The 15,839-nt window shown below is 45.0% G+C and overlaps 1 protein-coding gene across 1 annotated transcript in view; it reads left to right on the forward strand.

Moving 5' to 3' along the window:
- The window catches only part of LOC119378669 (uncharacterized), a 141,072-nt gene that overhangs the window by 63,300 nt on the left and 61,933 nt on the right, over positions 1 to 15,839 (forward strand). The window contains exons 2-4 of the mRNA XM_049411975.1: positions 12,612 to 12,724; positions 12,832 to 12,917; positions 13,789 to 13,979. Of these exons, the coding sequence (XP_049267932.1) occupies positions 12,612 to 12,724; positions 12,832 to 12,917; positions 13,789 to 13,979 (390 nt within the window). The remainder of the gene's footprint in view (positions 1 to 12,611; positions 12,725 to 12,831; positions 12,918 to 13,788; positions 13,980 to 15,839) is intronic.

Here is a 15,839-nt window from a genome sequence, read left to right on the forward strand (position 1 = left end):
AACGCGCGTAATGCCTCAGTTCCTACACCTATAATTCTGCCTATAGCCTAACCCGATGAATACTTGCGAAACCCTGGTTATGAGCGCAGAAAGTCATTGAAAATCTGCCGGCTTCTCTTTTACCGCCCTCCTCTTACTCGCCATTGCGTTTCCTGCCTGCTAAATTTAGAGGCCTATACGTCAGTGGGCAAAGGCGGAAGCGGTTCACGGCGTGTTTGTAAACAGCGAAAGGGTGTATAGGCATTCCAGCCTGCATCAATTACCCCGCAATTGATACGCCTGGGCCTTTTTGGAACGCCGGCTCTCGGTCGAACAAATGTGTCAATCGCACATTTTCCGATGGCATTATGGCTTGCGAAGAGCGCATTTCGACAAAAACATTTCTTTCAGAAAAGCAGAATTTTTTTTTTGTTACTCTGTGGTCATGCAGCACATGATAGGTATAAACAATCATACAATTCGGAGGGATTCAGTGTTCCAAGTAAATTAGTGAAAAGTAACCAGTATTTTCTTTTCTTTTTATTTAACGTCTTCTCTCCCGGGAAACATTTATTTTCCAAGAGACACCAAGCGTTATAGGTAACATTCCTCCCAGAAAAAAAAAAGTTTTTTTTTTTCCCTCTATGGGCGCAGAGAGTGGCGGTGTAGAGAGTAGCGTTGACGTGGCATGGCTAACACGTCGAGCGGCAATGTATGTACTTGAGAAGGCAGAAGATGCTGCTGTAATGCATCCATGCATTTGTTGCGATAGGCAAACTTTAAGTTACGCACGTCAGTCTCGTCCATGCAAGAATACAACATAGTTTTTTCCCTTTATGTCTTACTAGTGAAGCCTGTAATCGCTTACCAGGAACTGTCATTAGAACTTCCGTTACCTTCGGAAAGCTCTTAATAACACATTTACTCTACCTAATCCGTATCCTTCTTACCTAGAAATTGAGGCATGGATGAATAAATGCACGAAATAGCTGTGTCACTTCGCATGGAGTTGACCGCTTGCGAAGCCTTCGTTAGAAAATTTTAAGGTCGCCCATTCACTTTCGGTATAGTCAGACTGTTGTCACGTCTAAAAGCCAATTCTTCATTGGAATTTCCGTACGCGTAGAAGGCTTTTAAATAGCTGGCGATATTGTTTGTCACGTCAAAGTTTCGCACAAGCACCTTGTAACAACGTTGAAAACTGTGTTGTATTCACAGAAATAGAAAGTCTGATGGAAATCTTGCCTTATTACAATTAAAAATGTATTGTAACAACACAGCCAACGAGAGTGAAAGACGCTCTTCCGCAGGATAAAACCACTCCAAGTATACCTGCAATTACTCCAAAAAAACGTCCGTCGCCACTCGCTGCGTTAAGCCGGTTTTCTCTGTCGATCCACCAAGTCGCTTTTCCTTTCTTTCTCTTTTGCTCCCATATTTAAGGTACCTGTTCTTGCAGCTACCGTTATTAGTAACACACCGACCGTCACCACAGCAGGAATATATTTTCGGTGATGCACATGAAGGGAAAACGACGAATCCACGACAGCCGAAAAGAAGAAGCCATTTTCTTCGAGGAAAGGCCAAATTTTTCTAAGACGGTGCAGTCGCGATAATGACTATACCTGTGTGTGCAATAATCTCGAAAGATCACTTAATTATATTTAGCTAATCATTTTATTAATCGCCGCAGTGAACACGTTACGGCTTCGATATTGCAAGAGCTAGTGTTCAAGGCATGTTGATATAGTGGAAATACTAAGTATATCAGTAGGTTTGAGATAGCCCTCACTAAATCTATCGCAGAATTGTTCCGCGCAATGTTGTCTGACAGTGCGCCGTGAAGACTGTGTGAGTCAAAATTGGCAGAGCGTGACGTGGAAAACAACCTTATTTGCCATACAAAACATCCGTAGCCAAGGATCTGTTACATTGGCTGTGATCCCAGAAAAATTATTTAGGATCAAATTGTAATGGGTCGTGACTATGGATATGATTGCACTGCCGTAGTTTTACTAGCAGGATTTAACGCAAATAATAGTGCTGGCATTTCATATTTATAGCACGTTGGAATTTACTTCAATTGTTAACACAACCAGGTTAACACTGTTGAAGTGAGTGCATGTAGCCAAGAGACATCGCTGCAACGCTTCATTTGGCTTTTTCCACACACAAGTGAGGAACCGTCAAAAATGCATTTAAAGCTTCAGTCACTTGAAGAATTTCTAATGCTTTAAACAACGTTGCAAAGCTAATGATTTTTTTTTTCGTGAAAGTCATCCCAATGGCCGTTGTAATGGGAACACACTACGCAGACAGATATCATGAGGATGCCCCTAGTATGGTCAGTATATGAGTTCTTTACAATTGTAATACTTTTTTACGGTTTTATTGCCCACAGGCGAAAATGTTTGAGGTCCGTGTACTTAGATTTAGGTGCACGTTAAAGAACCCCAGGTAGTCGAAATATCCGGAGTCCTCCATTACGGCGTCCCTCATAATCATATCGTAGTTTTGGGACGTTAAACCCCAGATATTATTATTATTATTCTTATTATTAGGTTTCATTTCCCACACTATGAGAAAGACACCACAAAATATTTCTAAGTTACCATGAAACGACCTTACTGTTAGACTGTTGCCTCAAGAATCTCTTGCCACAGTTTTTTTTTTTTTTTTCGCGCAAAATGAGTGTTTTCTCTCTTCTTTCGTCGCCACCAGCGCGCTGAAAGCTATGCAGGGTGTGATGGCGGGGGACGCAGTGCTTCGCAAAAGTTATATCACCGCACGTCGTGCATTCAAGCATTTCCTCTTATTTTTACTTTGACCGTATTGGCCACTACATTTCGTTCACACAAGCGCTGAGCCGGCACGTGGCGGCACGCGGTGGCCTGCCCCACACCCTAAACGACGCGGCACGTGGCCTCCGAGATCGTACACTGGCGTGCCGTTCATGAATTCAGCCAACAGCTGTCGCGCCCGCGTCTGCGTAGTTTTTGACGACATTGCGAAGAGGAGGGCAGGCTATATATGGCCGCTTCTGACATGAAATTGCGAATTCCCTGCTGCTTCCACTGCAATAATATTTCGCTCACAGAGACTTGACTATACTTGATACAGACCGGCAATGTTTTATGACTACGTTGAACAATGCTTGCACAGTCTTTTCAAATAACGTGATTTCAATCCTGCTCATATGGAGATGGCCGCTTGAAGTGGAAAAACGGCACCTACAGTTGATCGGGGAACTAACTTACAAAATTAGGAACTTGCAACTGTAGTTTTCTCAGCAGCATTAAATAATAGATTACGACGCACGTTTGTGATCAGTGTGCTTTGCTTTAGAGCAATGGCAATGCTTTAATTTAATGCTTGCTTTTCTTAGAAATAAACAATGTTAAACCACGCCTGAGGCTATCGAATGCGTGGTACCAGAGCCACTTGTTTAAAAATGCACAATGATATCCACTGGTTGTCGCATTTGTCTAACCCTACGATTGAGGTGCGTTTGATGGAAGACGTCATCATGGCAACTTGTTAATTTTTATGTTTGAAGTGCACCAAAGACATTCAAACCCTGTTTAAACATTGCGCATATTCTAATTGTGAGATAAGGCGCTTGAGAACCGGGCAAAAAAAGAGAGGGGGGAGAAGGGAATCCAGCGGGTATTAACTATCCCGTGTACATGAAATTCAAAATCATATGTATCCAAAATTCACATGTTCATGACAAAAAAAAAAAAACCTCTAGATTCGTTATCTATATTGCCTTCATCCGGTTGTGACCAACAATGATACGGCGCCTCGGCTCCCCTCCTAGTTCCCTGCACAGCGAGCGTCTCGACTCTCACAGGTTTCGTGCCTTCAGGTAGCACACGAGGACATATTGGTCAGCTGCTTGCTTCGAAAGTTCACGTACTACGTGACAACATCGATCAAAAGGATGGCCTACATCCGCCGCTATTATCATGGATAGCGCATCCTGAGTTAGGTCTTCTACGTATGCATAAGTACTCAATAACAAAAATGTGGGAACTACCGGCGTAGAACGATTCGTAGTGCAACACACGCATTATGCGAAGGTTGCAGGCCGAGCTGCCACAAACAGGAGGGTATTTTTTGCAGCCACATTAATTTCACTCGAGCTTATCATTTCCCCACTTCATTTTAAACTACAAACTACAACTAGCCGGGGCGTAGCCAGAAAGTTTTTTTCGTGGCGGGGGGTGGGGGGTGGGGGTTCCACCATACTTTATGCATACGTTCGTGCGTGCGCTTGTATATGTGCGTGTCTATATACACAAGCAAAATTGAGAAATTTCGGGGGGGGGGGGGGTTGAACCCTGCCAACACCCCCCTCCCCCCCTTCCCCGTGGCTACGCCCCTGACAACTAGCTTCGCTGATGTTTTCCGTGGCTGCAGGCTGCATTACGTATTGTCTTGAATGGGTACGTGCCTCTAGTTCATCGCAGCTGGCCAGTTGTCGAAATTTTTTTCGACGAAAATTGCGGCAAACATCAGTGCGACCATAAGACAGCTTCTCTGTGTCTTCTGCGATCACCTTGCTTGGAGCATAGAGTTTCCTACAACACTTACTAGAGGGAACTCTGGCGCTAATGTCTATGGGAACTGCAACACATGACGCTTCAGCCAGCATGGGAATAATGGGTAGTACACGGATTTGTCTAAACTTTGTACTTTCGGCTCCGTTTGGCTGGGCGTCGCCTGCATCCGCTTTGTCGCAACACAAAGTTCAACAAACATTCAACAGTTCCACTTCACCACTTAACTTTTTTAGGCTCACCAATTCAAATCTGGTCACGAAGTTCACAACGATCCATTCTTTTATCTGAATGAAAACCAAAACACAGCAATAAACAAAGCCACAAGTGCGTTCAACGCCCGCAAGTACGAATACTAGGAAAATTTGTGTACTACCCATCATTCCCATGGTGGCTGAACGATCGCAGCGCCAGAGTCCCTTCTAGTTAAACTTGGGAAACTCTATGGCTTGGAGTGCATCTAGTAGGTGCGTGGTACACAAAGTAATACGAATCCAGTTGCACGATCTAATAAAGTCACACGATCCCTTATGCAACCGCTTAAGACGACTGGAAGGCGAAGGCCATCTTCTTCTTGATCTTCTCAGTCGATTGCATTGATCCCGCCCAAAAGCTTCCCGCACCCAGCGTGTTTTGCCCTGCCTCCGGGATCCGAGGAATTTGAAGCTTTCTGCGCCTCACGCGGTTTTGCAGTAGCTCCGTGATCGGCCCACATTTGACCAAGCGACGATGTCATGTGATCACATCAGTATGTAACGTCATAATCACGTCAAGAATTTTGACGACCTCTGATGCCATGCTGACGTCATAGGGTGATGTCATCGCATGATGATTTTTTTGCATCACTCGTGTTGAAGCCGCCTACGCCGACGGTCACATTCTGCGTTTGATGAGGCATCTAAGGCTTTCGCCCTAAAAAAAAGACTTTCGGGTATTCCTCAGCCTTTATTGGCACAGAGTCACAGGCGCAAGTGTTGTGCAGGTGGTCACCCTGAGGACCTGTATCACTGCCTCTGCGCACAAGTTTCCAAGCTTCATTTTAGGAATTTCGAAACCGTAGAAAGTGCTTGCCATCTCCTTCTCATTTACTTGTCCTACATTTAAAGAAATGTCCGAGATTTCTGGCAGTGTTAATAATAATAACTGTTCTGGTTTTACATCCCAAAACGACGATATGATTATGAGGGACGCCGTAGTGGAGGGCTCCGGAAGTTTCGACCACCTGGGGTTCTTTAACGCGCACCTAAATATAAGTACACGGGCCTCAATCATTTTTGCCTCCACCGAAAATGCGGCCGCCGCGGCCGCGATTCGATCCCGCGACCTGCGGAACAGCAGTCGAGCGCCATAACCACTAGACCACCGCGGCAGATTTCTTGTAGTCCTAAGGAGGATACTTCGGCTCTTGAGATCAAGATTTCGGATAATGGTAATTATGGCGTAAACGCGGCTACGCTTAAGCAGCTCGACCGTGGTGGCCATAATAATGCACCTTCTAGTTCTCAACGTTCTTGTAGACCATACCCGGCTTACTTTGGGGCGACGTGGCTTCGCAGATCGGCGCTGGGCTCTTTGGTGGTGTGGGCTTTGACGCCACGAAAACCGCCGAATAAATGCGGGAACAAATGAGAGCTGTACAGGAGCAATACCGTGCCGTCGTCCGACACTAATTCGTAGTTGTCACTCCGTTCACCTTACCAAGCTTAGACGTAAACCTGAGCTGTAGATATAAGTATTGGATACAGTCGTCCTTCAGGATTTCGGATTTAAACTTGATGCCGAGACCAGTTGGTCAGCAGTTTGGTCTTGGCCGCAAGTTTACATACGAAAACCTGCAGGACGACTGTTTCCAATCCTTAGATTTATAGCTTAGGTTTACGCCCAAACATGTCTGCTGGTACTATGCGCCTAGGTCCGTTAAACCTGCACTAAACTACAGATCTGGCCACACCGAACTAGTAAAAGATGCTACTGCACTCTCCTGCTTCAGCTCCGCTCTGGAAAAATCTTGTCCTCATAAAATTGGAACCAGATTTTCTGTGCAGTTGAAAAAATCGAGACAAGCTGATTTCCCGCTTGAATTGCTGTCAAGAGTCTGCGAGAAGTTACAAAAATTGAGAGGTGTTGCAGCTGATTGTGCCACGAATGGAATTTGTCGTGGAATTTGCCGCTCCTTCATAAGTACATGGTTTCAGCCACCGCATAAAAAAAGGTTTCTTCTCGTTACGGTGTCCAAGTGGCAATTTCCGCGAAGAACCAATTTATGCGATAAGGTAGGCAGGCGTGTGATGAACAAGCAAATTGTCCCGGAAGGCAAAATCAGTGTTAGGCATGTGCATAATTATGTGTCTTGTACCTCAAATGTTGTTTACTCCGTTCCCCTTCCATGCAATCGCGTTTACGTAAGGCAGACAAGACGCTGTTTTAATAAGGTGTGGGTTCGAGCTAGTTGGTACTCCATGATCACTACTTCTTGCGCAAAATTTTTTCTAAGACGACGGACGAAACAGACACGGACGGGCGCTGTTTTAAGGTTCGACTCAGAGAACATTGCAATTCTTTGAAAAGACGCGCTGGCCTGCATCTGACGGCGCACTGCAAAAAATGTGGGTGGTCACCGTTCTTGGCGATAGATCGATGTTGTTTAGACACAGAAATCAAACGGCACGTGAGCTTGTTGAGGCTGCGCATATCCACAAGCGATCGCAGTTGTGCGTCAGTGTGCTCTCCGTGACATTGCATGAAAAAGAATTGCAGTATCTTGGACTTGTTCGAAGGGTGCGCCACGCGTGGTGTGTCGATGGTTTTACGTATTTGGGTCTTTCTCTCTACCTAGCATCTCTTGAGCAGTCTCTGTATGTTTTTCTTGTATATGTTTGCCTTGTTCTTAGGAATAAAGCTTCACTTGTTTGTCAGTGCTTGTTTGTGTCTCCTTCTCTGGTGTTTCGTGTTTTATTTCACTGTTTCGCAAGAGAAAGGGAAGTGAGGGTGAGGAGGAGTGATGTGAGGGTGATGAGGAAGGAAATTAGGAGGGGAGTGGGTAGAGCATGGCATAGGCTTGTATAGTGTAGTTTATGCGTCACAGACAGTTGGTATGTGTCTAGCAGCTCTTACCATAGCATAGCTATGCATAGTATAATATAGCAAGGGGATGGGAAAAGTAAGTGAGGGTGAGGAGGACTGATGTAAGGGTGTAAGGGTAAGGAGGAGGGAAAGGAGGAGGTAAGAGGGTAAACCATAGCATAGACATTTACAGTATAGGATAGCAAGGGGTGGGAAAGAGAACTGAGGGTTAGGAGGACGGAAAGGATGAGAGAGAACAATATAGATGGAATTAAAGAGAGAAAGATGAAAGAAAGAAGAAGAATGAACAAAGAACTCAAGCTGTGTTTGCCAGGTGGCGGCGCTTGCTTGCCCAGCTCCGCTATAGTTACTGTAAGGAGCCATATACAGTAACTCTAAGCTCCGTTGTTTACTCAGATTTGACAGATGTGGAACTGGCTTATATATATATATATATATATATATATATATATATATATATATATATATATATATATATATATATATATATATATATATATATATATATATATATATATATATATATATATATTTTTTTTTTTTTGAAAAATTGATGCGTGTCAAAATTAGTACGGCGCCTTTCAGAGCCCAAGTGTTGGTTCTGGACGTGAAATCCCGTTAATGGTCTAGGGCATGGATACGAGCTAGTTGGTACAGTAACCCAGTAAGACGATCCATTAATGGGCTGTCGCTATTTCGTCGCGATCAGCCATTGTCGCTGCGATCGTCATGTTGTCATCACGGACTTATCTATATGTATATCAGCAGATTTACAACACGAAGCTGTGGCTTGGCTAAAATAACCATCCCCGGTGGTTACTGCCACACATTTTCGTTCGTAAGTGTAATAAAAAAATTGGTACTAAGGCCGACTTTTCTGCACATTCAAACGCAGAAAAATACAGATTCGTGTTACGTAACCCAGAAGTTCAATGAAATTAGATGTACTCGTTATAGCACGTTGGCTCCTTAAAACCTTGTCAAGGCATCAGCGTGCTACTTCAAGGAAATGTTTTGGGAAGTGTTTTGTTTTTCACGTCAGAGGCTTGTTGCAAAGGCCATTCCCGTCGTTCAAAAGCATGTTCTCCAACTGAGACGAGCAAGTTTACTGCTCAGAGCACGGTGGAACAACCATCCGCTTTTAAGCCAGAGTACTGTTCACGGCTTGTCGACACCGAAAATCACCAAGAGGGGGGGGGGGGGGTGATTTCCTTCAAGTTATCAATTTTTTAATTACTTCACAGAATACCATTTTTCTCTTGCATCTTGAAAGTCCGCGCGTCTTCTGAAATCGAAGGCAAGAGTGCTCTTGGCGCCATCGCTTGGTTATGCATGCAAGTAAGCTTATCTCGCCAGCAGTCGCAAGGTGGCATCAGACGAAGTGCGAACCGGACCCACGCAAGTGCGCTAAGAGTCGCCGTTTTACTACTATTCCGACAGAAACCAGCACGTTTTCTTTTACCTATAAGCTCACGTAGTGAGCGATCTGACTCATTCGACTGATCAAGTGTTAACAGAAACAATGGTACAGATTGGTCTTCGTTTGATCGCCACTTTAGGCTACTCAGTAAGTGCTCTCGCTTTGCGCTCCTGCAATCGGGCAATGTTGTGGGCCAAGTGTTTGTTCGGTTTGTAGCTAATGTTTATATTTCGGCTTGTCAGATGCATGGCTCAGGAACAACGCCTCCACTGACGTACAGCATGCAGTAGTGATTGCGACTCCTCTGGCTCTCCGTCCGGTAACCAGAGACCCCCGTTCGCAAACAACAAAGAAATACAGAGGCAGCACAGTTGACTACGGTTCATACACTCCAGCTCCGTGAAATACTAGCATTATTTTTTTTCTTTCGCTGAATGCGGCCACCATTTGCACGGACAGGAAAACGTCCCCTCGAAAAGCTGTACTCGTTATATTTCTTGAGCTGTGTTAATGGACCGGCGATATTTATTCTAGTTTCAGGTATAGTCTTGTGAATATCTAAAGGAAGGAACTGTGGTTACATGAACCTACACAAATAAGCGTCTCAAAAAGGTCACGCAACAAGATGTATTTCGCAAGGAGGTTTCAAGCCAGACAATCATAATTGCGTGCGTTACATCCAAGCGGATCGCTGTCCTGACCTCCATGCTTGACGTTCTTGAAGTGCAGTAGTAACGCGAACTGCCGAGGGATGTTGTGACCAGGGGCGTAGCCAAGGGGGGGGGGGGGGTTCAAACCCCCCCCGAAATTTTTCAGTTTTGCTTGTGTATATAAACACGCACACATACAAACGCACGCACGAACATCCATAATGTATGGTTGAACCCCCCCCCCCCCCCCCCCCGAAAAAAATTCCTGGCTACGCCCCTGGTTGTGACGAGGCAGGAAGAGCTCACTATGGAGCTCTTCCTGCCTCGTCACAATATCCCTCGGCAAAGGAGCACAAGTACTACGTGATTCGTCGAGCTTACAGATATATTCTAGAAGACGTCACGAAGGCACCTTCTTGCTGCGCTAGTACCAAGCCATGGTTCTGATGGCCACGACGATTTCAGTGCGCACCGAATTATCACACGTACAGCCGTCAGCACGCTTAACACGAACGCTCCGCAGCGTGGCCTGATCTGGTTTGACTGATGCCAGCCGCGAAGTGCTGGGCGTTGTTGCCGAGAAAATACCTCGATATGCTTGGAGAGTATGTCGTCATGTCTTGGTAACATCTCGGCAACAGAACCCAAAGCTACGCGGCGCTGGCGTCAATCAAACCATTTCAGGCCACGTTGCGGAACGTTTGTTTTAAGCGTGCTGACGGCTGTACTCTTATATCGGTTTCGGATTTGGCTGTGACCGTTTTTCACCAGATCAACGCCGCTATCTATTTGTCGCTCGGCACAAGGTGCACCTTTATAGATCTCTGTAACGTTCTGTGTTTACGCAGCTCCTTGAGATGTCCCTATGGTGGCCGCCACAGAGTGACGACAAACAAACAAACAAACAAACAAACAAACAAACAAACAAACAAACAAACAAACAAACAAACAAACAAACAAACAAACAAACAAACAAACAAACAAACAAACAAACAAACAAACAAACAAACAAACAAAACTCACGGGGTTCCTTATGCACTCGCCTAATACGGCACGAAGGCGAAAGCCATCTTTTTTTTTCTCTGTCGATGCATTGATCCTCCCCCACCTCCGAAAGCTTTCCGCAGCTGATGGGGTTTTGCACAGGCGACGATGTCATGTGATGACGTCATCATGTGACGTCACGTTAAGTGACGCCATAGCGACATCTTGAGGACGTCACAAATACTGACGATTCGTGACATCGTGATGACGTCACATGGTGACGTCATCACGATCGTCAATTTTTGCGTTTGATGAGGCTTTTGCCTTAATAAATTCTGGGGTTTTCGCGTACCATAATGGCTTAATAATTATGACGCATGTCGTAGTGGAGGACTGAAGAATAATTTTGTCGACTGGTGTTCTTAACATGCAGCGGCTACGTCTAACCCTATGTACACGAGTGTCTTTTGCATTTCACCTTCATCGATAGGCGGCTGACGGGGTCGGAAACACACCCGCGACCTCGAGCTCATCAATGCCTTGCCATAGGCACTGAGTTGTGATTTGGAGGGGCCGTGGGCGGTCACCCCCCCCCCTCTCCACCCGAAATCTTAAAATTTTGCATGTGTTTTTGCTCATATATATGCGCACACATACAAACACACGCTAACATACATAAAGGGTGGTGGCTGAACACATCCCTCCCTACCCCCGAAAAATAATTATGGCTACGCCACTGATGGTGGTTCTCAATGACGTTGATGCAAACCATCTATAGAAAACTGGTTCGAAAGAAACTGACGCGAAGAGGCAAAATAATGAAGCTCAGAGCTTGTTGTGGCGTCTGGGCGTCTTCAAACAGTCGGGGAATGACCGGTCACGTGTGCTAGTTCAGGCACACCTCATGAACCTCCTGAAAATGTCCTCAGCACGCTCGTTGGTTTGGTCAAGCTACCTTTTACTTGCACGACTGTGGGCTCTTGAAGAAACAATCGCGTCAATAACGGCCGTTACGTAACTGATGTATCCGACAACGTTGCGTCAAAAAGGAAAAAAAAATAAAAAAGAAAGAGATGTTAGGCACCATGAGAACGACTATTCCCTTTTTGGGATAAGTTAGTAAAAAAGAATATTCGCTCTCCGAACAAATAAACACGTGAAAACTAGGTTCGTGGGTCGCTGATGGTTGGCGAAGCCAACAGGCGACCGCATTCAGCGGCATGATCATCTGCAGTCGTTGTGTAATACGCCACACTACAGGCGCATACCATTAAAAGAAATGGTGGCGTCAAATTAATAACGGTATTGTGTTACCTCCCTTTTTACTGGTTATAGTAATGTCTGCTTTTCCTAATACTGTTTTGTATGGTTTATGTGGAAGCCACGTGAGAACGCCGTTTCATGAACAAGAGAGAGAGCTGGCGAAACAATATTTTTTTTTTTTTACACGAAGCATGGGATGAAAATAACTACGAAAATTTAGTCATACCCGCATTTTGTTATGCGTTTTAGAGTAAACATACCCGAAGAACTGATAAATATTATTTATGACTCATAATGTAATAATGCGCAAAGAAATCAAGTAGGCGTTGATCTCGGTCAGTCCATGCTGTAGCGCCTTGTACACGTATATCCGCAGATATTAAGTACATGCCTGCGAGTGAGCTTGTTGTAGACCACAATTTCGGCGAGCAGGTAATACACGCATAAGTTGTATTGAGAGTGTAGCACCTGCTACGTGGTCTTGCATCTCGACCTGTTCGAACTGCCACGAGGAACGAGGAATTTCCCATCGTTAATGTTTGTGACGTCTCTTCGCTTGTTCCAAATTGCAGTCGTTCCCGTGTCTTTACCGACAATTACCATTTCAATCTATGTTTTCGCGCATCATTCGCTCCAACCGTACCTCTTTTCCTTCTGTTTTTTTTGCAGTGCTGCTGCAGACCATGTGCGGGTTAGCGCAAATACACGACAAAGACAGAATCTTCAGGTTCTGGCTGGGGTTCAGGCCTGTGGTATCTTTCTTCAAAGCAGAAACAGTAGAGGTGAGTTGGCTGCAAGTGGCGCATTCAGGGCGACTGTGCTGGTCGTCGTCCACTCTGCACGAGTCGATTCACTAACGTGCTTTTTTTTTTCCTTTCCACTTTTTCAGGTCATTTTAAGTAGTAATACCGTTTTAGATAAATCTTTTGACTACACATTATTACACCCCTGGTTGGGCACAGGTTTATTAACAAGGTGAGAAATCTTTTTTTCCTGCCATTTCTTTAAACGCAATAACAAAATAATTAACCAGATACTAAGAACCATATAACACGCTCACGAATAAATATTTAATACGTTCAACTTGTTAGAATTCTCACTCTTAATGCTCTTTTTTTTGTGTTTGTTCCGAGATGGTCACAATAAACGGGCAGTACGACTACATTTTATGGTGTAATCGCATGCGCTCTCACTTTCAGAATAGACATACCAGAAGCAGTGTCATAAATGCTCAGCCACCACATGGTAATGGAAACTTAGAAGACCTGAGGTGGCTGACCTACGTTTATTTACCGAGTGTTTTTTGTTCAACGGCGCACCTCTTAAATATCCCATTAACAATCATTCATTGCGGGAATGAGTGGAGAAATGATCGTATTTTTTTTAAATCCTGAATTGGAAATGGGATATACCTGCTAGGTATTTTTTTTAGTTTTCGCAGTTTACTGAAAAAGGATTTTAAATTCATTAACAATCTGCTCTTTCTCGTATCTCTAGCAAAGGGTGACAGCATGGCACTGCGTGCGCCTGCGCATGAGCTTGGTTTACTTAAGGAATAAACACCGTCAGGGCTTTTTGTATTGTAGCTAAAGCAAGCGCCAAGATCATAAATTGAATCATTTAATCAAAACGGTCGAGCTCGTAACCACGCTATACGAGAATCAACAGTCGATTAGCCAAATTGCCAATCCCTGGAAATGGAAATGTGGAATAAAATGTTGATGTCCGTGGCTTCAGAATATCGATAATACATTCAATCTATGCTTTAGTGTGAACGTTGAAATTCGTTAGACCTGGCTGTGTGAGCGGCAAGTGTGGCTGTCTGATGTGCCTCGTGGTCTCCCAGTTCAGGCAACAAATGGCGGCGGAGAAGAAAGATGCTAACACCGGCCTTCCACTTTCGGATACTGGAGGACTTCATTCCAGTATTCAATGAGCAGGCCGTGATATTCGTGAAAAACCTCAAGGAGCAGCAGAACAAAAAGTACATCGACATTGTTCCTCTGGTCACACTCTGCACGCTCGACATCATCTGCGGTGAGCTGAACCCCGTCACTAGCGGCAGTTTCAACGCGTTTCTCGTTCCTATTGCAAAAGACAACGGAAACGCGAAAGAAAATCGATGCCCCCGCTTTGCCTTTTAATTCAGCTTTCTCATTAAAGACATTTTCCGAGAAAATGGCTCTTAATAAATGAGTGCCGATCGAAACTAATGCAATGTCACAGACGTAATGAAGAAATAACATATTATACTGAGTTTTTTGTATTTATATCAAATATTTCAGCGGAGTCATCGACCACTCATCGTTGAAAGAGGAAGAAGCAAAACAAGAAAACACTGGATGCGCTCTTAGAACGCTTGAAAAGCATCATTCAGAGGGGAATAAAGATTGCGGGTAGTACCAGCGTCCCAAAACGGCGCAGTTGGGTTCTGGGAAACGCCGTACCGAAGGGCTCCGGAATGATTTTGACCGCCTCGGGTAATTTAACGGGCACGCAAAGCGCAGTAGTGCAGCAATTCGCCGAAATCAGGGCACACAGAGACAAATGCAGTTTCGTAAAGAAACGAAAGCACAATTGAGTCCAAAAACACGCATAGATGTGCACGCTTTTGAGGACGAGACGTTTGACGTAGACACGTATGAGTACTTCGCAAAGCACGTAACATAAGTACGAACGTTATGCAAGAAACTGAACTTAGCACGCTTATGACCATGTTGTATTCAGACTATTCTACTCAGACATGAATATTCAGTACGAAATTAAGGTAATTGTATTTTACACAAAAAAAGCTCAAACGTACACGTGCTCTCTCTGTGGCTGAAATGACGGCACCGTGAACTATTTTTGAGCGTGGATTGTTGATGGTCTAGAAACAATAACTCTGTCCTCGGAGTTCGCCGTTACGTCTTTTGCGATGGGTACCCTTGAAAGGGCTTGCGAACTCATTTTAACGCGATAGCGTTAAAGAGCTCCTTTCGCAGAAATTTATGTGTTGGCGTCGTTGGTTGTGAGCGAAAAGTTATCATCTTGTTCGTGACTGAAAAATCTAGAAAGATGCAAATAAAAGAAATATAATAAACTTCGGTTCGTCTGAGGATCGAACCCACGCAGTCTGCGTGGTAAGCAGGTGTTCTACCACAGAGCCACGTTACTGCACGAAACTGCTTCGGAAAAAAAAAAAAACGCCATATTAATGTCACGTAATGGAAGGAGTCACCTCAACGCATGTAATATTGCGTGGCAGAAGCGTAGAATCGCGCCAGGCGTCAAGACATATCAGTTGCGCGACGAGTGGGTGCTTTAAAGACCCGCCTATCACAAAGCGCTCAGACATATTTTGTCATCATCAGCAGCAAAAGCATCAACAAAGTAAGGAGCTGCGTAGGTTCGCGTGTTGCCTTACGGTCGCGTAGTGGGCACTTAACAACTGTACTTGCCGTAGACATTCTAGGATAGTTTGAAACGGCCAGTGTAATGCGCACAGTCGTTCGTTTCTTTACGGCACGATTGAGGCATGCACCGAGAACCGAAGTCAGGATAGCAATCCGCCTTTTTCACGACGCCCCCTTGCATGCTCCCCTAGCGGAAAAGTCGCTAAACGTCTCGTCTTCTCGGAGGCTTGGCTTCTGGCAATACCGGTTGACCCGGCCCCTACCAAACCCCTACCAAAACGGCAGAGGGCCGCACCGGAAAATGAAAAAGGCGGATTGAGAAGGCGATGCGCACGGGGCCCGAGCACGCTATTGCGTTCTGCTCGTGAAGGCGAAGCTCAAACGTCCTCCCAAGTTTTTTGTTGAAGTGGCCGCAATGGCACTGCCGGCCAGGGGCGTAGCTAAGAGGGGGGGGGGGGCGGTTGGGGGGTTGAACCCTCCCCAATTTTTAAAATTTTGCTCG

Source organism: Rhipicephalus sanguineus, chromosome 1 (genome assembly GCF_013339695.2).
Source record: "Rhipicephalus sanguineus isolate Rsan-2018 chromosome 1, BIME_Rsan_1.4, whole genome shotgun sequence".
Taxonomy (NCBI): Eukaryota; Metazoa; Arthropoda; class Arachnida; order Ixodida; family Ixodidae; genus Rhipicephalus; species Rhipicephalus sanguineus.